Consider the following 22,533-nt stretch of genomic DNA (forward strand, 5'->3'; position numbering starts at 1 on the left):
ATGAATATGAGGCCAGGACAGCCAGGACTACACAGAGAATCCTGTCTCTCAAAACACCATAAGGAGAGAGATGGGGGTGGGGGTGGGGGTGTCAAGTAAGAGGGAGAGAGGGAGAGGGAGAGAGAAAGAAAACAGGGTTTAAATGAAAAGGGATCTAGAGCCAGGCATAGTGGTACACACCTCTAATCCCAAGTCAGAAATAGAGGCAGAAGGACCAGCAGTTAGTTTAAGCCTGTCCTCAGCTATATATTGAATTATTTGAGGGCAGTCTGAGCTTTATGAGACTGTCTCAAAAAGAAAATGAGGGGCTGGCGAGATGGCTCAGCTGGTAAAAGCACTTTCAAAGGTCCTGAGTTCAAATCCCAGCAACCACATGGTGGCTCACAGCCATCCTTAATGAGATCTGATGCCCTCTTCTGGCACGTCTGAAGTCAGCTACAGTGTACTTATGTATAATAATAAATAAATCTTAAGAAAGAAAGAGAGAGAGAGAGAGAGAGAGAGAGAGAGAGAGAGAGAGAGAGAGAGAGAGGAAAAGAAAAAGAAAGAAAAAGAAAGAAAGAAAGAAAAAGAAAAAGAAGAGAAACAATGTGTTAAGAAGACTAAAGTGGAGGTGGCGCTGGAGAGATGGCTCAGCAATTAAGAGCACTGGTGGCTTCTAGAGGTCCTGAATTCAATTCCCAGCAACAACATGAGATCTGATACCCTCTTCTGGTGTGTCTGAAGAGAGTAACCATGTACTCACATATATAAAATAAATAAATATATTTTAAAAAGACGACTAAGGGGGCCAGCAGCAGCTTCGCTTGATTTATGTTATCAAGTTTGCTTGCTACCAAACTTGATAACATAAATTCAATATGCTTAATAAATACATGTAATTTTAAAAATTAAGATGATTAACAGGATTTTGGCCTTGCAGCCTAGACTGGAAAATAAATGCAGCTATAGCCATTCTAGTAACATGTTGTTCCCTCCCTCCTTCTCTCCCTCCCTCCCTCCCTCCCTTATGTCTATAACTTGGGAACAAACAACTCATCTGAGGATAGAAATCCATGGAGGTTAAGGACCTAGAGGCTTACTGTGTTATCCAGAACCCGAGTGGCGGTCGTGTGAAGAACAGAGAGTGGCATCTCCATTAAATAGCTGTGTACCTGTTTTCTAAAATGTGGGATCCATAACAAGAAGCCAGTGATAGTAGCCAACAGACTGCAGTGAAAAACTGTGGCCAAGGTAGAGAGGTGGCTCAGTAGTTGAGAGCACTCACTGCTCTTACCGAGGACTCAGGTTCAGTTCCTAACACCTGTGTGTGTATAAGCCATCTCACTGGCCCTTCTGCCTCTTAATATAGGAAATAAAATCTGAATAAGTGTGATAATTGAGCTGGATGTGATAGGACATCGCTTTAATCCTAGCACTAAGATAGCTGAGGCAGGAGGATCTCGGAGTTTGAGGCCTGGTCTACAAAATGGGTTCTAGTACAGCCATGGCTACACAGAGGAACCCTCCATGGGAAGGAAGGGAAAGGAAAGAGGAAAGGAAAAAGAAAATAATATTGACATTGAGATACTAACGAGCTGAGTGTTTGAGGCCGTCCTCTGGGCCGCGTCCGTCTCACCCCTCTCTCTCTCTCTCTCTCATTCCCTTCTAGAAAGAACTGTGCGAATGTTCTGATCACTACCACGCAGTTGGTTCCAGCCCTGGCCAAGGTTCTCCTGTATGGACTAGGAGAGATATTTCCTATTGAAAACATCTACAGTGCTACCAAAATCGGTACGGTCTCCTCTCCCGTGCTCTCTCGGGGAGTTTCACTGGGGCTGTGTTACTGTCGGTACACAAGCTGCCCAGTGCACACAGGCTTCCCGTCCTGCAGTCTTCTGCTGAGGCTTAGCAGTTTCCCTGTTTGCTTAGGATGTAAGAACTAGTAAGTTAGTTAAATGTGTTCCTCCCTCCCACAGCAGCAGCAGCCTCATTTTTTACCTTGAAAACCTGTGACTGAGACCAGCTAGCTGGGCAGAAGGAGAGAACCAGCTCTACGGGTCGCCCTGTGACCTCCATGGCACATGGAGGATCCTCACCCACTCACACACAGATAAATAAAAACCCGTGTCTCTGGTGGAGAGATGTCTCAGCAGTTAAGAGCACTTGTTCTTGCAGGAGGCCTGAGTTCAGTTCCCAGCACCTACACGTTGGCTCGCTCCTAACTCCTGTTCTGGGGAATGTGATGCCCTCTTCTGGCCTCTGAGGGCAGTAAGTACATGCATGGTTCACATACATATATGTAGGCAAAACACACATAAAATGGATACATTGAATTGTTAAAAAAAAATTTTAAATAAGCCGGGCAGTTGTGGTGCACGCCTTTAATCCCAGCACTTGGGAGGCAGAGGCAGGTGGATTTCTAAGTTGGAGGCCAGCCTGGTCTACAGAGTGAGTTCCAGGACAGACGGGACTACACAGAGAAACCCTGTCTCGAACCTCCCCACCCCCAAAAAATGTTTAAGAGAAAACTGAGTTAGTAGTGGGAGTTGTGTTATTGTTCGCTGGCCCGCTCCCCCTAGGTTAAGCATTCCATTGAGAAGGGCTGTAAGCGCTGAGGAACATGCTTGCCTCAGCCTTGCCTCCTCTGCTTCTGCTTTCCCACGCAGGGAACCTTTCCTAAGAGCCTTCCACCGAAGAGCTGTATCTTCTGTAGTGATTAGCCCAATGCCCACAGGCTAGTCAAACTAATGGAATGGCTTGATTCTCTTGGAAAATAAAGGGAGCTTACTTGGTGATTTTCCTCAGTCATAACTGATCCAGAGCTCGTGTTGGAAGCTGCAGTGTGGTGTGCTGAGTGTAACCACAGGAAGAGCCTGAGTTTTCCTTGACAGAACTGTGAAATGGGGGCAAGGAGGCTTTTCTCCAGTTTCTCTGAGTGGTCTCAAATTTTTGGCTTTTCTTTTTGTATATTTTTTGAGACAGGTCTCATGTAGCCTAGGCTGGCCTCAGACATACTGTGGAGCCAAGGATTATTTGGAAGTTCTGGTCATCCTTAGCTTCCTAAGAGCCAGGATTAAAGCGTGTGCCACCATGCCCATGCCCAGCTATAATTGAATTCTGCGTAGTCACTCGGTAACCTTGGACATGGAACTCTCAGGATCATTTCTGAAAGTGCCAGAGGTGGGCTTTGCAGCCGCAGTTTGGTTTGGTTTTTTGAGTCTAGGTCTCTAGCTTAGGTTGCTTCCTTCTGTCTTAGCCTTCCAGGTTCTTGGTTACAAGCAATTGTTCCACACCAGATATCAGGTATTTTTTCCTATAGGAAACTCCAGGGACTGGTATTCTGCAGAGACTTGGTTGGCCACATCGTCCGGGAAGCGCTCATACCTGAGTAATTCTGGAGTGTAAATGAGGTGTCTGTCAGAAGTGGCCCTCTGTATACATCTCTCCTTCCCTTGTGGCTGATAAGCTTTCTTGTCCCCCCGGCTTGTGGAGGAGGTACACCAGAGGCCTTGATCAGGACATGTCAGGGCAATGGGATTTCCTCATCCTTATTTCTGAACACAGTATGGTCCTTTTGCTTGGTCTTAGGGAAATGTCTGAAATCTGAACCAATTTGATTTTCATAAGCAGATCCTGACTTAATTAAAGAGACTATCATATAATTAAACTCTTTAACACTTTGAATATAAATATTCAGGGCTAGGCATATAGAAAAATAAAATACTACATTTATGACTGGAAATCATTATATAAGCCAGATTCATAAAGACATACTCAGGAGGCAGGAGCAGGCCAATCTCTGTGCAGTCAGCCAGCCTAGTCTACAAAGTCAGTTCCAGGACACCCAGGGCTCTATGGCGAGACCATGTCTCAAAAAGAAAAGAAGAAAGAAAGATCTACCACATACTTTCTCTCATACATGAAATTTCTGTTTAAGTTGGGGTCGGGGAGAAAAGCTTTTAGAAAAGGCCTGTGAGAGGAAGGAAGAAATCTCAGAGTGGAGAGGGGCTGTTTGGGAGACAAAAGGAACCAGCACTGGGGAAGGAAGGAGCTGGGATTTTGATGGCTCAGCAGTGCTTCCCTGAGTTTAGCTCCCAGCATCCACATCAGGTGACTCACAACTGCCTGTAGCTCCAGCGCAGCTCCTCTGACCCCTGTATCACCTGCACATACACAGCTCTGATGTGAGTACGTGTGTACACATGTACACATAATTAAATATATCACATGTATGAAGATGCCATTATGCTCAGCTCCTCTGACCCCTGTATCACCTGCACATACACACCTCTGATGTGAGTACGTGTGTACACATGTACACATAATTAAATATATCACATGTATGAAGATGCCATTATGCTCAGCTCCTCTGACCCCTGTATCACCTGCACATATGCACCTCTGATGTGAGTACGTGTGTACACATGTACACATAGTTATATCACATGTATGAAGATGCCATTATGCTCAGCTCCTCTGACCCCTGTATCACCTGCACATATGCACCTCTGATGTGAGTACGTGTGTACACATGTACACATAATTAAATATATCACATGTATGAAGATGCCATTATGCTCAGCTCCTCTGACCCCTGTATCACCTGCACATATGCACCTCTGATGTGAGTACGTGTGTACACATGTACACATAATTAAATATATCACATGTATGAAGATGCCATTATGCTCAGCTCCTCTGACCCCTGTATCACCTGCACATATGCACCTCTGATGTGAGTACGTGTGTACACATGTACACATAATTAAATATATCACATGTATGAAGATGCCATTATGCTCAGCTCCTCTGACCCCTGTATCACCTGCACATATGCACCTCTGATGTGAGTACGTGTGTACACATGTACACATAATTAAATATATCACATGTATGAAGATGCCATTATGCTCAGCTCCTCTGACCCCTGTATCACCTGCACATATGCACCTCTGATGTGAGTACGTGTGTACACATGTACACATAATTAAATATATCACATGTATGAAGATGCCATTATGCTAACCTAAAAAATTAATTTTGAAAACAAATTCCGGTCTGGGGTTATATCTAATTGTCAGAATGCTTACCCAGCACGCATGCCTGGGTGTGATCACCATAAAACAAGAGAAATGGGAAAAGGTTCAGAGGCTGCACGAAAGCTTAGTTGGTTAATATTTGCCACACAAGCCGGAGAATGTGAATTTGTTCCCAAGCACCCTTGTGGGACAGGTATGGTGACAGACACTGATCCATCACTGGGGAGTTAGAGACAGGATGACCCTTGGTGCTCCCCAGCCAGCCAGGGTAACTAGGTAGTGAGCCTCGGCTCCTAGAACTGGGTATGTATATAGCTCCTGAGGGATGAATGACAGTGGAGGGTTACCTCAGGCTTCCATGTGCATGGTCACACATCTATCCTTACACACACATAGACACACACAAAATAGAAAATATGGTTTAATTATTTAGTTGAATTATTTAATAGTTAGACCAAATTCGGCATAACAACTGAATGCTGCGGAGGAAAGTTAGCACTGAAACTGGCACCGTACCCAGAGAGCTTTGTCTCTTAAGTAGGACCCTGAAACCCAGGTTCACCATTGTCTGGACCAGCATGCCACTGAGATGCCACTTGGCTAGGAGTGTCAGAGTTACAGTTGTTCTGACAGACCAAGCAGTACAGAGGAAGAGGTTTTTATCAACTCCCTTGGTTCCTAGATTGATACATTTGTTGTTGTTGTTGTTGTTGTTGTTGTTTATTTGGCTTAGTCCTGGCCATCCTGAGTACTGGGATTAAAAGTATACACTGGGCTGGTGAGATGGCTCAGTGGGTAAGAGCACCCGACTGCTCTTCCGAAGGTCCAGAGTTCAAATCCCAGCAACCACATGGTGGCTCACAACCATCCGTAACGAGATCTGACTCCCTCTTCTGGAGTGTCTGAAGACAGCTATAATGTACTTCCATATAATAAGTAAATAAATTAAAAAAAAAAAAAAAGGAAAACGATTTAAAAAAAAAAAAAAAAAAAGTATACACTAGCATTACCTGGCCTTTTTTTTTTTTTTTTTTTTTTTTTAATGACTGGCGCTTCAGAACTTTTTTTTTTTTTTTTTTTTTTTTTTTGATTTTTTTTTCCATTTTTTATTAGGTATTTCGCTCATTTACATTTGCAATGCTATACCAAAAGTCCCCCATAGCCACCCACCCCCTCTCCCCTACCCACCCACTCCCCTTTTATGGCCCTGGCGTTCCCCTGTACTGGGGCATATAAAGTTTGCAAGTCCAATGGGCCTCTCTTTCCAGTGATGGCCGACTAGGCCATCTTTTGATGCATATGCAGCTAGAGTCAAGAGCTCCGGGGTACTGGTTAGTTCATAATGTTGTTCCACCTATAGGGTTGCAGATCCCTTTAGCTTCTTTGGTACTTTCTCTAGCTCCTTCATTGGGGGCCATGTGATCCATCCAATAGCCGACTGTGAGCATCCACTTCTATGTTTGCTAGGCCCAGGCATACTCTGACAAGAGACAGCTATATCAGGGTCCTTTCAGCATAATCTTGCTAGTGTATGCAATGGTGTCAGCATTTGGAAGCTGATTATGGGATGGATCCCCGGATATGCTAGTGTCTACATGGTCCATCCTTTTATCTCAGCTCCAAACTTTGTCTCTGTAACTCCTTCCAAGGGTGTTTTGTTCCCTCTTCTAAGGAGGGGCATAGAGTTCACACTTCAGTCTTCATTTTTCTTGAGTTTCATGTGTTTAGGAAATTGTATCTTATATCTTGGGTATCTTAGGTTTTGGGCTAATATCCACTTATCAGTGAGTACATATTGTGTGAGTTCCTTTGTGAATGTGTTACCTCACTCAGGATGATGCCCTCCAGGTCGATCCATTTGGCTAGGAATTTCATAAATTCATTCTTTTTAATAGCTGAGTAGTACTCCATTGTGTAGATGTACCACATTTTCTGTATCCATTCCTCTGTTGAGGGGCATCTGGGTTCCTTCCAGCTTCTGGCTATTATAAATAAGGCTGCTATGAACATAGTGGAGCATGTGTCCTTCTTACCAGTTGGGGCATCTTCTGGATATATGCCCAGGAGAGGTATTGCTGGATCCTCCGGTAGTACTATATCCAGTTTTCTGAGGAACCGCCAGACTGATTTCCATAGTGGTTGTACAAGCCTGCAATCCCACCAGCTTCAGAACTTTTTATGGACTTAACTTGTATGTGTGTATGTGCTCATGCAGGCCAGCAGCCAGGCACACATGTGGGTGTCAGTCAGCTCTCTTTCCAGTGGATGGGGACTGGGGAGTGAACTGGGACATCAGACTTGGCAGAAAGCGTCTTTATTCACTGGGCCATCTCGCTGGCTGCTCTGTGTGTGTTCATAGTCACTTTCCTGCAGATGGCAGGCAAGTGTGTGGAGGAAGGCTCTTAGGGCACTGGGTCTGGCAGGAATGAAAAGTGAGGTTAACGGAGCAGGAGGAAGAAAGCAAAGTTAGACCTTGCTTAACTGAGCAGGGACGATAACTTGTGAGTGGTCAAGGAAGAGCAAGGCTGGCTCGAGGCACACACCTGAGTTCCCAGCACATGACAGCTAAGGCACAGGATTCCAGTCCAAGGAAGCTCTGGGTGGCACTGCAATGCCTTGCCATTATCCCCGCAACTACCGGCCAAAAACCAAGGGCTATAATTTTCTTTTTTTTTTAATTTGTTTATTTTATTTATTTTTTTATCTTATTTTATGTATGTGAGTACACTGTAGCTGTACAGATGGTTGTGAGCCTTCATGTGGTTGTTGGGAATTGAATTTTTAGGGCCTCAGCTTGCTCTGGTCAACCCTGCTTGATCAGTCCCTGCTTGATCAGGCCCAAAGCTTTATTTATTATTATATATAAGTACACTGCAGCTGTCTTCAGACACACCAGAGTGTCAGATCTCATTTTGGGTGGTTGTGAGCCACCATATGGTTGCTGGGATTTGAACTCAGGACCTTCAGAAAAACAGTCAGTGTTTTTACCCGCTGAGCCATCTCGCCAGCCCCCTATAATTTTCTTTTATTTATTCATTCAAAGTATCTTTCCCATAGCAATACTTATGTTTTAGGTATTGACTCTAGCTTAGGTTTGATTTTGATACCACCAAGTGATTCTTAGAACATGAGCCAGGCAGTGGTGCACACCTTTGATCCCCATGCTTGAAAGGTAGAGGCAAGCAGATCTTTGAGTTCAAGGCCAGCCTGGTCTACAGAGTGATCTAATAGCAGAATGTTCCCTCATGAGAACATGGCTCTGGTTTGGTCCCAAGGTTAGCTAAAGAGCATCTGAATTTCAAATACCATATACAGCTGTTGGGTTACAACCATGTGCCTCGCAGGCTCCCATGGATAGCTCAAAGTTCTTGGTCACATGGATGGCCCTGGTTAAAACCCTGTGACAAAGAAAGTCATGAAGAAAGGGACTTTGGGGCTTATGGGAGTGGGATGGGAGTAACCAGAACACATTATTATACACAGACGAAATTCTCCAAGAACAAACTTAATAATAAAAGAATATTACAGAGCTTTAAAAAGAGAATGTTTGCTGTAGATCCAGGCTACAGCGTGGATTTACAGTAGAGACACAAACCAAATCTAGCTGCTGGCTGGCTTGGTATCTTGGGTGTGTCACTAACCTGTGAAGGCCCTTTATCTATAATGTGAGGAAGGAGAGGTAGATGGAGGAGATGGGGGCTTTGAAAGCTACAAAAGTAGGAGACACACAGAAGAGCTTGCTCACCGCTCCTTCAGCCCCAGCTCACTGTCTTCCATGCTAAGGCTGTGGGAGCCTTAGCACTCTTGATGTGAGGATGAAGCGGGTTGTTTTCGTAATGGCACACTCCATTCTTTGGGCTCCTGACCGCGTGAGTAGTCAGCACGTGGGGTCAGTTATCCCGTCCAAGCTCAGGCAGATGAACAGAGCAGCAGACCTTTTCTTTGGTATTAGAAAGGGTAGAGAAGACTGTCCTAATAGGATTTTTCTCTCTCTCTGTAGGTAAGGAGAGCTGCTTTGAGAGAATTGTTTCGAGGTTTGGGAAAAAAGTCACATATGTAGTGATTGGAGATGGACGAGATGAAGAAATTGCAGCCAAGCAGGTAACTGGGAAGGAAAATGTTCAGTTATGTGGTTGTGCATGAAGCAGTTAAAGTGCACAGGAGAGCCAGGTACAATGGTACACATCTGTACTCCCTACACTCCGGAGGCAGTAGGAGGGAGAGAAGTCTGAGGGTGTAGCTTACTTAGCAGGGTGCTATCTAGGATGTATGGTCTCCCGGGTTCAATCCTCAGCACTTTATAAACCAGGATGGGGCATTGCCTGTAATCACAGCACTTGTGAAGTAGAGGCAGGAAGATTAGAAGTTGAAAGGGCATCCTTAGCCACATAGTGAGTTCATGGGATACATGAGACCCTATCTGGTGGTATGGGGAGAAAATGGGAAAATTGAAAAATATTTACAACTCTTGTGTATCTGTGGTATGTATCGTCCTTCCTCACTTTTCATTAAAGGGAAAAAAAGATCATTGTTCCCCAAATGGAGTTTTCCTGTAATTTTTTAGATTTCTTCTGTCCTTTCCTCCCTACCTTTCAAGAATCTTAGAACCAGGCCTCAGGATAGGAAGCCTGGGTTCAGACCCCAGCACCACACAAAACTATACGTAATGCTACACTGGAATTCCAGGGCCCAGGAGTGGAGGCAGGGGATCAGAAATTCAAGGTCATCCCTAGGCTACACAGCAAATTCGGGTCCTCATGAATCCTGATGTGGGCCTCATCTTCATCTAAGGGGAGCAGGTTAACTCTAGAAAGGCAGGCTATCCTGACCTTTCCCGGTGCTGGCTCTGTTCTTAAAAGTTGGGAAGGAGTGGGGCGTGGTGGCGCACGCCTTTAATCCCAGCACTCAGGAGGCAGAGGCAGGCGGATTTCTGAGTTCGAGGCCAGCCTGGTCTACACAGAGAAACCCTGTCTCGAAAAACCAAAAAAAAAAAAAGTTGGGAAGGGCCTAGAGAGATGGTTCAGTGGGTAAGAGCACTGACTGCTTTGCCGAAGGTCCTGAGTTCAATTCCCAGCAACCACATGGTGACTCACAACCATCTATAATGGATGCCCTCTTCTGGTGTGTCTGAAGACAGCTACAGTGTACTCATATACATAAAATAAATAAATCTTTAATTAAAAAAAAGTCTTGAATGCAGGCAGATCTCTGAGTTTAAGAACAACCAAGGCTACTCAGAGAAATCCTATCTAAAGCGTTCCCCTCCCCCAAAAATCTAAGTGTTTTATGCAACTTAACCTACTTTCTGTCAGGTACCTTTCTGCCAGCTTTTATGAAAGAAAACTAATCTTTGCCTGAACGTGCCCCAAGGAGGAGGAGACTAATCCCATCAGCCTGCCCATGGGGTCAGCACACTGTTAGTGTCCTCCCTGCCATTCCTGCCCTGATCTGGCACTGCTCCACAGGGAACAGAGTCAATGAAACCAATCGGGTTCCCCTTCACAGAACGTGGATTCCAACACTCAAGGCCCTTCCAGCACTGTACATGGTGCCAAGGGGCACAAGCCTGATGGCGAGCCATCTGCACAGCCGACATCTGGGGCATGGGTAGGGTTTGAGCCTGCTAGAGCGAAGACTGACAGGAAATTGACCATCTGCAAGGTAGTGAGACTTACTTTAGTATCAGCTTCTTTCCCAGCCTATCAGTTGTAACAGGATCTCCTGTTGCTCGGCCTGGTCTCAATCTTCTAACGCTCCTGCCTCAGTCTCCCAAGTGCTGGAATCACAGGTATTCACCACCTTATTCAGAAATACTAATTTTTTTATTTGAGCCATTGTATTTGATCCTGAAGACCTTAAAAGCTGGAACAGGTATCTCATAAAAGTACAGGTAGCATTGAAACCTGAAAGTTCCTCATGTCAGGATAGTGTCCCGTGTTGGACAGTTATTACTCATGACTTGATGCTTCAGTCCTGTGAGGTGGGCAAGCATAGACGGTTACCAAGAGCCTCAAGGTGTCTGGTGGAGGGGTGTAAGCTGCGCTGACTATCCTTGCTTCTTTTCCAGCACAACATGCCCTTCTGGAGGATCACAAACCACGGAGATCTGGTGTCCCTGCACCAGGCTTTAGAGCTTGACTTCCTCTGAGAACTGGAATGTGGACCCTTCCTTCCTTGTGAGCTTCTCTTTACCTCCAACAGGAGCCAGAAGCCAGAACCCTCTGAGCCCCTTCTCTCCTGTCTGTCTCTCGGGTCTCAGTGCCCCCTCCCCCTTCTCTTCTGCTCTTTCTCCCTCCATGAAATGCTGGCGAGAACACAATCAGAACCAACAACTGCAGTTATTCTGAGTGAGCTGCAGCCCATGTCCCCTGTACAGCAAGAGGTGGCTGGATAGAGCTGCAGACCGGCTGCCGCTACCGTGCTTTAATTTTTCTGTTTCAATTGAAAAAGGAAGAACAAGAAAAGCCGATGCTTGGGGCACAGTTGTACTCTTGCTGCATGACGGACTGACCGGGAGCTGCTCCTGATGTGGATGGAAACTGTCCCCTTGAGATCGTCTTCTGGTCTCTTAGCTATAGAATGTCTCTCCCAGTGAATGGGTATGTTATTTTTATAGGTGAGGGTCTGGTCTCTACAGCAGCCTCCCCCACTTTTCTATGAAGAAAGCCGTGTGTAAAGTTTCCGTGACAGTAGTAATGGAAATATCTAAAATACCTCCGTGACTGGACAGGACAGAGGCTCCAGTGCTCTGCTCCCTGGGGAGGCTCCTTGCCATCTACAAGGCCCTGGTCACTTACTTTAGACTGTGGCATCTCCCATCTTGTAAGCCTCGGTCTCCTTGGCAGTCCTCCTTCATCTGTAACTAAATGGCACAACCCTGGAAACTCCTTCCCATAGACAATAAATCTAAGCCTTTAGCTTGTACTTCAGAAGTTCTGTCCCAGGAGGCTCAGCCTCCAGACTGGAGAGAAGGGCTCAGATTTCTTAGGACTTTCACCTCGTGCTCCTGCAGAGCAGTACCTGTTCCCAGCAGATGCTTCCTCTGTGGTCGGCTCAGTCGTCAGATGCTGGCCTCACGTCCTGTCCTCACAGCTACCTGTCTCTGTGCAGCTCTGGCCAGCCCCTACCCACTCATTGCAAGTCAGAAAGGCCAAGGGGGCAGGCTCTAGCTGCCTCCTTCACCTGCACTTACATGCGGTGATCCCACCTTGTATTTATACAGATCTCTGCCTACGAGTGGAGAGCAGAGAGCTAGAGTCAAAACCCATGAAATATCCCACTGCTTAGAGTCCATGCTGAAGTGGGAAACCAGGCCAGAAAGACTTTCTTGACTTAAGTGCTTAAAAATACAATCCTGAGCTAGGTGCAAGAGCACCTCTCAAGGCTGCCCCTAGTCAGTCAGGAGGGAAACTGGGCCTTAGTGCCAGCCCGCAAGCCCAGCTGTGTTTTGGTTTTATTTTGGTTTTTGTTTGGGTTTTTTGTTTGTTTTTTACGGCACTATCCCTTCAGGACCAATGTCGGTGCCTGTTTAATTGGGTTAAACGTCCCTAGAGTTGAGGAAATGTGCAGCCTTGGTCTTCAGGAGGTCCTTGACCAACCCCTAGCTATAGTCACTGTCCGCAGCGATACCACAGCCCAGAGGCAAAATTCCTCTTCATGCTAGGCTACCAGATAACGACAGAAAGGCTGACACCACCTTCAGAACTGTTGGACACTTCTGAGTACTTCTGAGACCAGCAGTTGAGGAAGGGGCTCAGACAGGAGGTGAGGTTTGTGTCTTGGCCATTCATTTGGCTTTGTTGTGAGGTACTGGGTGGGAGCAAGGAGCTAGAGTCTAAGTCAGACCCTCCTAGGCTGCCATTAGCACCACACCGCTACCCTAGTCTGGCCAGCCTTGCTTGGTGGTCCAACCTGGGAAACTCCAGGATGAGTTTTACTTCCAAGTCTCAGTCCTTCCCTCATTAACAGTGGAGTTTCTTGTGCTGGACAACGCCACCTATTAGTGCTGTGCTTCAGGCTCACCAGACTGCCAAGTGGCGACACACCCTTCTGCACACAGGTACCACCACAAACACTTCAGGGGAGACTCTTCTTAGAATATAACAGGTAATCCCTTTCCTCTTGCCCTGACTGGAGAGGCAAGGAGGTGTTCTGAGCTGAGTGGCTACTGTTCCCAAAGCAGCTACCCTGTCAGGGTAGACAGAGGAGTGCATTGGTCTCTCCAGGGACTGCTGCCTTTGTGCTGACTCCCTCCCTCCCTCCCTCCCTCCCTCCCTCCCACCCACCCACAGAGGCTTGGGAAGGAAAATGAGCAGGCAGCATCAAGAGCTGCTAGTAAGAGAAAGACAGCTTGGTGGTAATAGCACCCGCAGCTTGTGCAGAGGTCCAAGGTTTGAGCACCCACAAGGCTATTCACAACCTCTAGCTGCAGCTCCAGGGGGTTCGTTGCCCTCTTCTGGCCTCTTCAGGCACCAAGCACTTATATACGTGTAAGAAACACTCATAAAATAGAAATTCCTTTTAATATTAAAAGCTGTTGGAAGTTAGAAGGCAGTCCTTACTGAAGGAACACCTTGAAGAAATTAGCTGGTGAATCTTTTCCCTGCTGGATCCTGTGTTCTGGAAGATTAGTCAGGACATCTCATGGTGACAGCTAGTTCTAGGAGTGTGTGGGGTGGCAGGAATGTCCTGGGATACAAGGTGGCTTGACTTTCGAATGTAAAAGTGACTGTGCCTTAGCATCACCCTGTCCAGTGCCCCTGGGGCAGCCGGTGATGTCCGCGAGAGTGGATACCTGCTCCACATTTTAGGTGCCTACTTGGGCTTTTGATTTGGGGGTGTTCTCTTCTCTGCTAGTCGGGTGACAGCTAGTGTCCCAAGAGACTTGGCACAGCTTGTCCGTGTTCACCCAAGCTCAACCTTCACAGCTCCAAGTAGAATCTGACTGGCAAGCTGCAGCAGCAAGCTCATGGCGCTTCCATAGACACTGCTTTGAATGGGAGTCACACAACTGACAGGAGCACCAGGCAGAGCTCGGTGCTGTCCTGGAAGAGTGCAGGCTAGCCGCCAAGTGCCAAGCTTGGGCCTCATTCCTCACTCTCCCCAGGTAGCTGAGGCCCTTGAGTAAGCGTGTGCTCCCGGCTGCTCACTGGTCAAGCAGCTAGAACTACCCAGACACACCCATTGTAGATGCCAGGTTGGCGTTCTGAGCTTCCCAAACATCTAAACCACGAGGGGGAGAACCCCGCTTGTGTCCCAGCCTCATCTGCGGGCCGCTTGCCCTCCCTCTACCCTGAGTCAATTCTAGTGAGCATGGCTCCCTGGCTGCCTCCTCACACTGAGCGGAGCCATCCCAGTTCAGGACCATTTCTACTTGGATCTCCACTCTCCCTCTGGACTCCAGATGCCTCTGTAGCAGGAAAAGGCATCCATGGGTGGGATATATATATTTATGTGACTGCGGGCATTTGTGGCTATAGAGTCCTTGACCATAATGTTATATGTAATGGGAACTATCTTATAAACTTGAAAAAATAAAGTTTTTATTTTCTATACGGTTTTCTCCTTTGTCTTTTCTAAGCCATCCAGGGTCCTTCATCAAGATGTCACCCTTTAACTAACTGAGTCAGTCATTTCACGCACACACAAAGTCATCCTTTGGTCTATCCTGGAAAATAAACAATTGTAAGTTTGCGAGAGAAATGTTTATTTGAATTGTTTCTAAAATACACTGCTTTTTAAGGTATAGAAATGGAATGGATTTCAGAGCTGTCGAGTGTGCTGAACGTTACCAAGGAGGAGTCAGTCTGTGCTGAGCATTAATTAAGCCGCAACCCAATAAATCCTGACTTCCCGTCCCACCAACCAGGTGTTCTACATTCTGCCACATTTGGTCTGATTGGCCCCCACTAGCTTACAAGAGGGCTTTTTACCCATTGTTCCAGTGAAGGAAATTAGAAGTTGTTTCTAGCTTCCAAAGGTGAGATATGTCGGACTCCAAGGTGAATTTTCTCCGGGAAGTGATCTTCTGAGCCGCAGTGCAGCTCAAGTAGACTGTTAGCTGTTGTCCGTACCCCTGCTCAGTCACAAGTGCAGATTCTAGTGTTGGCTGGTTTCCAAACCCTGTAGTGCTTAGACCCCTGACTCCCGGCTGGCCAAGTGTTCCCGGGATTTGTGAATGAGAGACACACACCATCTAACTTTGATATGCTCTGACTAGCTCAGTGGCTGGACGTGTCTAACCCTCCGTGCGACTAGCATACATTCTACCCCCCTAACCTCCCTGAGTCGACTTGCTAAGTCATCATTTCATCTCTGCTGCCCCAGACCCAACTGCGCAGTGAAATCCCTCTGCTTCCAACTCCCCGGGGTTCCTTGCCCTCACAACCTAAAAGTCCCGCCTCTTTCCTGCCCAGCCAGCCCTGGGCAACTTTATTTCCCAATCACAGCCAACTAGTGACAGGCTTCCTTTAGCAGAGCAGATTCCCGTGTGATTCTGGGAGCCGAATTAAGACAGAGCATTAGAACCAATCCCCAACAAACCAAACATCCTAACTACGGGTAATGTCACTAACCTGGTTTTAAGTCCCAGATTTTAAGAACTTAGCACGGTAGTGTTGAAGGAAGGAAGATGTGCTCAGGGTCCTCTCAGACCAGATTGTGTGTCACAAAACAAGAGCAGGGTAGTAACGTCTTTCTTTTTTTAATTTAAAAAAAAAATGTGCCAGGCGTGGTGGCGCATGCCTTTAATCCCAGCACTTGGGAGGCAGAGGCAGGCAGATTTCTGAGTTTGAGGATAGCCTGGTCTACAGAGTGAGTTCCAGGACAGCCAGGGCTACACAGAGAAACCCCGTCTCAAAAAGCCAAATAAATAAATAAATAAAATAATTTCATTTTGTTGGAGACAGGGTCTCATGTAGCCCAAGCTGGCCTCTGACATTGTCACTGAGGAGTCTGAACTCCTGATGTCCTTGCCCAGACTGGTAGGTGTGTCACACTGGCTCATCCCTATCTTACCATTTTCATAAATGAGAGTAACAGTGATTTCAGGTGTGTACCTGTGGGGGCATCTGTTTAGAGGATGACACCTTCTGGTGTGATTACATCCGTTTTTCCATGAGAGTGAACACGGAGGTGGTGACTGTTTTTCAGACCCTTTTAACATCAACAACCACTTTGGCTCCTTTTCCTGGTCTGTAAAATTCAGGTCTGGAAATTAGGTCCTTTCTGTCCATAGTCAGCCTGTACCTTTTAGTATAAGAAGTACCTTCTCCCAGAGCCTCTTCCAGGCCCCCACCTGCATCTCTGCAGCCTCCTTGGCTGTGAGCCAACCGCACCCCACAGTCCTCTTACAGTGGGGTTGCTGTGCCACAGGGAACAGCATTCGCAGATTCCTTCTCCAACAAACCACGCAGACTCCATGCTGCAGTCACTGCTGAAGTAGCTTACAGTCTATGCCTCAGTTTCTCAGAGGGGTCCTCCCCAATGGTTTTTTATAAAGCTGCAACTTCCACCCACAACATACATCCTCCCTCTCACCTCTCCATCTGGTTTTCTTTCAGTACTTGGTGCTTGTTTGGGTCACAGGTTATTTCACGTCCACACAAATAAATGAATGACTGCTAGAACTATCTGGGTCCCAGCACTGGGACCTGGAACCTTTTCTTCTGCCCCTGGAGCCTCTCTCCTGTTCCCTTTTCCCAACAAGACCACAAACCTCCGAGAGCAGAACACGCCACCTCCACGGAGCTATTGACCACATCCCAGAAGCCACTGCACCTCTCACCCAAAAAGAACCCCCAATCCTTTACCTTCCATCCAGCCCCTCAAACCTGCCATCCCCATCCTCAAGTCCTCTTTAGGCTCAGTACGGAGCTGCTAAAAGAATACACTAGCATCTGCCCATGAGTTCTGCTAGCCGAATGATCAACCGGCTCGGGCTCACTAGCCCCTGCGTCTTGGGAAGCAAAATTAAGTCAAACCTATGCCCACATTTGTATGCCAGGGGTCTGTGTCAGTTTTAAGGGGTTCCAGGCGCCTTCTACGTGTCTGTAAAGGGTGATAGACTACACTTAGTGGTACATACTGGTCTGGAGAATCTCATGAGGCTTTAATACTGTTAAACACATGCATATATGTTCTTCCACATAGACTGAGGTAGGAGAATGAAAATACTTACTGGGCATCACATGGCCTAGACCACAGGTCCATAAGGCACTTGGTATAAAGGTGGCCTGAGCATCAGGACACTGGAGGGACATACCTGGCCTCACTGTTTAGGAGTCTACCCAGGATCTGTCCAGGTGGGCAGGGAAAGAAGCTAGAGTGGCAGGCAGTTCAGAAGCCAGGATGGTGTTCCCAGAACATAAAGTGCCTTTAGCATTTGTTGGTTGAAGTGAATGGATGGGATGGGGTAGGGAAGAGTTCTCCCAGAATCTTGTGTCATCTAGAGCGGGCTAGGGAACCAGGAGCCAGGACGCCACCAATCACCTGAGAGGTGAGAACAACAAACAACCGAGTGTTTGCTGACAGCAGTTCCATCGGCTTCAGAAGAAAAAAAATGGCTTGCACATGACTGGCCCGCCTTGTCCCTTGCAAGGCCCCACTCGCATTATCTTCCTCACTGGCTGAATCAGACCCTGCCTCAGAGGACTCCATTCAGCTGCACCTCCTCTGTCAGGACAGCCCGAGCTTTGGCCTTGGCGAAGAAGTTCTCTGCTAACAGGGTGGCACGCCTGTTATAAATCAGCTTAGGAGGACGATGGGGAGAAAGGAGTCCTAGGGTCCCATCCACGAGGTCAGGGTCCCAGCTGCAGCTAGGGTGCAGCCAGAGGTAGTAGATCACACGCAAAGCCAGTCCCAGGAAGAAGCAGGCTCCTCCTATTGTCACCCACATCAGCAATGAGATCCCACTGGGCAGCCAGGTGCCGTGTGTCACCCAGGAGGTGGTGACCAGCAGAACACTGTCACTGAAGATGAAGATCAGGTGGATGACGGCCCGGCCTCGAGTGCGGCCCCCAGACACGTTGAACCAGGAGAAATAGAGGATGAGGGCCATTGTCACCCGGTACAGCCACTCACCTTTGGAGTCAGGCATAAAATTTGTGCCTTGAAGCCAGATCCAGAACAAAAGTACCAGCCACAGGCTGAAGAAATGCAGGGCCACATAGTAGGGGAAGACAGCTGAGAACAAGGCGATGGCACAGATTCTGGGCCCCAGCAGCAGCAGGTTCCACAGGAAGTAGATAGCAGAGGAACTCCGGCCCAGGCGTGGCTTGGAGGGAAGACAGGTACGCAGAGACCGATGGTAATCCAGCAGTGCCCACGAGATGCCAAGAAAGGATGAGCTGATGCCAAACCCTACCATGAGCAAGAAGAGAAAAGTCAGCCTGGGTGCAGCCTGCCTGTCAACCCCCAGACTCGCAGGAACCCTCATAGAAACCCAGAAGCAGGTCTTAAAAGCCCCAGCTTGCTCAATAGACAGTTGGAGAGAAAAGAGGAAACACAAAGAAAAAAAAAGAGAGAGAGAAAAGGAAACACAAAGAAAAAAGAGAAAAAAAAACAGTTGAAGAGGGAGAACATTTCGAGGGGTCAGTGCTCTGCTGTCAAATGCTGTCCCAGTGATATTCTTAAGTATGAGAGGATGTGTGACATGTCTCAGAGCGTAGTAACAGGCCTCCAATTCTAGCTTTCCTCAGGACTGGGAGTGATGGCCAGCCCACCCCTCTTCACTTGCCTCCATGTCCAGCCTAGGCCATTATCTTGACTTTCCAAGATCTAGGTGTTGATGATAGGGTTCGTGTCCCAGCTCTGCACTGCCTAGGGCACCGGGGCCTCCAAGAAGAGAGTAACATTGGCATACCTAACAAAGTGTCTCCTCTCATCTCCTCTAAGGTATCCACTCAGCAGGAGTTTACTGATAACCTACTGCGTCCTCGGAGCCCACTTGTAGCCTGATATCAAAGCTCTATTTATCCCCATCTCTTAACTATTTGCCAACTCCTTACCCTACAAACCCCAGCCCAAATAAATTCTGGGGCTACCCACCCACCTAGATTCCACTCTGCTGTCAGAGGCCTCTGTAACAACCTACCTACCCCATTAACCCAATTACCTCCTTTTTTAGTTTGATGATCCCCACCCCCCACCCCCATCCCCAAGACAAGGTTTCTCTGTGTAGCCCTGGCTGTCCTGAAACTCACTCATTAGACCAGTCTAGCCTAGAAATCAGAGATTCATCTGCCTCTGCCTCCCAAGTGTTGAGATTCAAGGCCTGCACCATGATGGCCTGACCTTTATTCTACCCTCGAGCTCCTGGAGGGTAGAAAACTTATTCTGCTTATCTGGATTCTCCAGGTGGCCCAAAGCATGGTACATAAATGTCTGCTCCATCAAAAGTAGAGAAAAGCCTGTCTCCTCAACAGTGTAGACCATCTCAACCTGACTCTGATCTCAAACAAATGTCAAGTTCCTAGCAAGTGCTGAGAAAGGGCAGCCACCTTTCTGCACACCTCCCTCTTATGTGACATAACATGACGGCAAGTGATGACAAGACAGGTTCCTTGGAGAGCCACTGCAGAATGAGGAATGAAGTGATGGGCAACAGAAAGGGGTGGCCTGGGCTTTCAATAAGGTGTGAGGCAGACCGTTGCTTAGGCTCAGGCTGGGCCCGTGGCCTTGAGGAAGTCTCTCCCAAGGCTTCTCACTGTAAGATTCCTCTGAGGGTTTAGGGGGCCCTGCCACCTGCCTCTTCTGGTCAATTGGTACACCTAGTGTAACTATTTGTTTTAAGGCTACTGGCTGGGTGGAGGATCTGTAGATCTTGTTCACAGCTGCGTCCCCAGCAGAGTGACAAAGAAGAAATGAGTATATGAAGGCACTCTGTGGGGATCAAATGATGTCTTGAGTGGATGTGTATTACCGACGCATGCACAACCATGTCAAGGACGCCATTGCCTCAGTCCCATGGGGATGACAGAGACCCCTGGTCTAAGCATAAATGTTTAGAAACAGCTGTCCTGCCAGGCGTGGTGGCACACGCCTTTAATCCCAGCACTTGGGAGGCAGAGGCAGGCAGATTTCTGAGTTTGAGGCCAGCCTGGGCTACAGAGTGAGTTCCAGGACAGCCAGAGCTATACAAAGAAACCCTGTCTCAAAAAATAAAAAAGAAAGAAAGAAAGAGAGAAAGAGAAACAAACAAAGAAAGAAAGAAAGAAAAGAAAAGAAAAAAGAAAAGAAAAGAAAAGAAAAGAAAAGAAAAGAAAAGAAAAAAGAAAATTCCTCCTTAATAAATAAAATAAGAAATGGAAAGCAATTGAGAAATACACCTGACACTGACCTCTGGTTTCTGCATGTACCTGAAAATGCACACAAACTTGTACATATACACATGCACACAAGACCCTGTACTTTATATGCATGCAATTCCCCACATTTCATCTTCCCCTAACTCCCAAGGATAGACACATTTATTCCGCCCAGTGCTCGGATGAGAACCAACGAATGATGGTTTGAGTCACTGTTCCAAGCTCATGCAGCTTGAATCCAGACCAGCTGCCTATCACTCAGGCACCCTCTTTTTTTTTTTTTTTTCCCCCTAAGAGTGAGAACACCTGCAGAGGAGAGAAGAGTCGGCAAAAGTGACAGCCCTGGGCCCAGCACTCACACTGGTAGTATTCCGCCTGGCCATTCTGCAATACAATTGCCAGCACCAGTGTGAGCTGTGGCGTCGCCTCCAGGAAGCTCTCGAAAAGCTTCAGCATGCTGATGTCCAGGGAGAGAAAGTCTGCGTAGGCCAGGTCACACTCGGATGGCATCTCCTGGTAGCACATGGACAGCCCTTGATGCATTCCGTGCAAACACCTAGGCAGGACACACAGGTGCCCGGAGGGCCAGGTCAACCTTCTGTGACGTCGTCCATCTCCTACAGCTGAGTGCACAGAGGCAGACTTCAATCCTAGCTTGTCACTTAAAAGCTACGGAACCTGGAGCAAGCCACCTAACTAACCTCATGGAACTTGCTTCCTCGTCCGTAAAGTGGGGCAAACTCAACTTCTACTCTTGCTGGTCAGGTACGATCCCAGGCGCATCACAACCCTGTCCTACCTACTCACAAGAGCCCCATTTCAGAGATGGGAGATGGAATTAAGAAGTAAACAGGAGGGGCCTGAGAGAGGGCTTAGCTGTTAATCGCATCCACTGCTCTTGTGGAGGACCAGAGTTTGGCTCCCAGCACCACATGAGGTGCCTCGCCTGTAACTCCAAGGGATCCAACACCTTCTTCTCTTGGGGCCTGCCTGTAATAACTCTCCTTCGCAGTCATCTGAGCTGTACTCAAGATGATACAATTGTTCAGGCAAAATGCAAACATTCAAGAGGTCCCTCCCCGCAAGCTGGAGACTATATACAGCTTTCCCAAGATCTGAGACTTCCACAAGATTCCGGATCCGGCCACCCTAGCCCAGCCTCACCCACACCATGAAGCCCTGCCTTCATCACAAGATTCTGAGCCCTTGATTTCGCTTTCTCCTATCTAACAACCCAAGGGACTAGTCACAGTTTGGGGGCGGGGGAGAGGCGGGGAAGAAAAAGTTCTCAGGCCAGCACTTGCGCCAGGGATTGTCTGTCTCACTGTCCTCACTTTAGACTGACCCTGGGTCCTTCCCAGTTGAGAAAAGCACACACCATCCACATATATTTTCCAAGAACCAGTCTATGTCTACTCCTGGCTGACTCCGGGGACACGGATGAGTCAAGCCGGACCCTCTTCAGTCCTTGACGGGGAAGCAAACGTTCGCAGAAGACAGAAATGAACAAGAAAGGTGAGGGGCATCTCTGACTCCAAGACCCTGATGTTCCCTTCCTCTGTTCCTGGCCCTGTGTTTTCATCTCCGCCCAAGGAAAGAAGACTGAACTGGTTCTGATGGCTGTCAACCCACTTTTTCAAAGGGCCGGGCACTCACCTATACAGGTAGCCGAGCTGCAGCAGGTGCAGCAGAGCCAGGAAAGGACGCGAGAGCTGCGAATGGTGCAGCTCGGTGGGATCAGCTGTCAGCCAGAGCCAGCTGAAGAGCTGCAGCAGCACCGAAGCTTGGCCCAGCAGGACCAGTACCAGCGCGGCCCACAGATAACGGCCAAGGAGCACGTACTGGACAACGGCCCACAGGTCAGCGACCAGATCCAGCAGGAAAGACAAGATACTCACCAGGCCTACGACCACGTCTAAGGCCACATGGTGGTGCACGGACAGAGGCATGATCCTCTCCAAGCAACCACACAACCGCGGACCTGCCCTCCCGCCCCGCTAGTCCGGCAGGAAGGGGGCGGGGCAGTCGTCCGGGAGGCTGGGCTGCTGGGCGGAACTTCCCCATCTCGCCCCGTCCGGGGTGGAGCGAGCCCGCGGCCCCGCCCCTACACTGGCCCCACCGCCCAGACCCCGCCCCCAGCCTGCCCTGTGCAGAGCTAGGCCTCTACTGGTTTGGATTCTGCTTTTTGTTTTGTTTTTCTTTTTTGT

The 22,533-nt window shown here is 47.9% G+C and overlaps 2 protein-coding genes across 8 annotated transcripts in view; one reads left to right on the forward strand and one right to left on the reverse strand.

Moving 5' to 3' along the window:
* Window positions 1–14,575, forward strand: part of Eya3 (EYA transcriptional coactivator and phosphatase 3) — an 85,741-nt gene extending 71,166 nt beyond the window's left edge. For all 5 annotated transcript variants that reach the window (XM_006538538.4, XM_006538537.4, NM_010166.3 and 2 more), the window contains 3 exons: window positions 1,652–1,773; window positions 9,022–9,122; window positions 11,089–14,575. In XM_006538538.4, the coding sequence (XP_006538601.1) occupies window positions 1,652–1,773; window positions 9,022–9,122; window positions 11,089–11,169 (304 nt within the window). In that variant the 3' untranslated portion in view covers window positions 11,170–14,575. The remainder of the gene's footprint in view (window positions 1–1,651; window positions 1,774–9,021; window positions 9,123–11,088) is intronic.
* A 135-nt stretch (window positions 14,576–14,710) lies between these two features.
* On the reverse strand, window positions 14,711–22,424 carry Xkr8 (X-linked Kx blood group related 8). 3 transcript variants are annotated; one of them, XM_006538989.4, is made up of 3 exons: window positions 22,225–22,424; window positions 20,686–20,882; window positions 14,711–18,380 (listed from the first exon to the last, which is right to left on the reverse strand). In XM_006538989.4, the coding sequence occupies exons 2-3, from the start codon at window positions 20,867–20,869 to the stop codon at window positions 17,665–17,667; spliced, it is 900 nt and encodes a 299-aa protein (XP_006539052.1). In that variant the 5' UTR covers window positions 20,870–20,882; window positions 22,225–22,424; the 3' UTR covers window positions 14,711–17,664. The 3 variants fall into 3 exon arrangements, with proteins under 3 accessions (XP_006539052.1, XP_006539051.1, NP_958756.1); XM_006538988.4 differs by having other exon boundaries at window positions 20,686–20,949; window positions 21,983–22,424; NM_201368.1 differs by having other exon boundaries at window positions 14,714–18,380; window positions 21,983–22,356.
* Window positions 22,425–22,533: the final 109 nt, after the last annotated feature.

Source organism: Mus musculus, chromosome 4 (genome assembly GCF_000001635.26).
Source record: "Mus musculus strain C57BL/6J chromosome 4, GRCm38.p6 C57BL/6J".
Classification (NCBI taxonomy): Eukaryota; Metazoa; Chordata; class Mammalia; order Rodentia; family Muridae; genus Mus; species Mus musculus.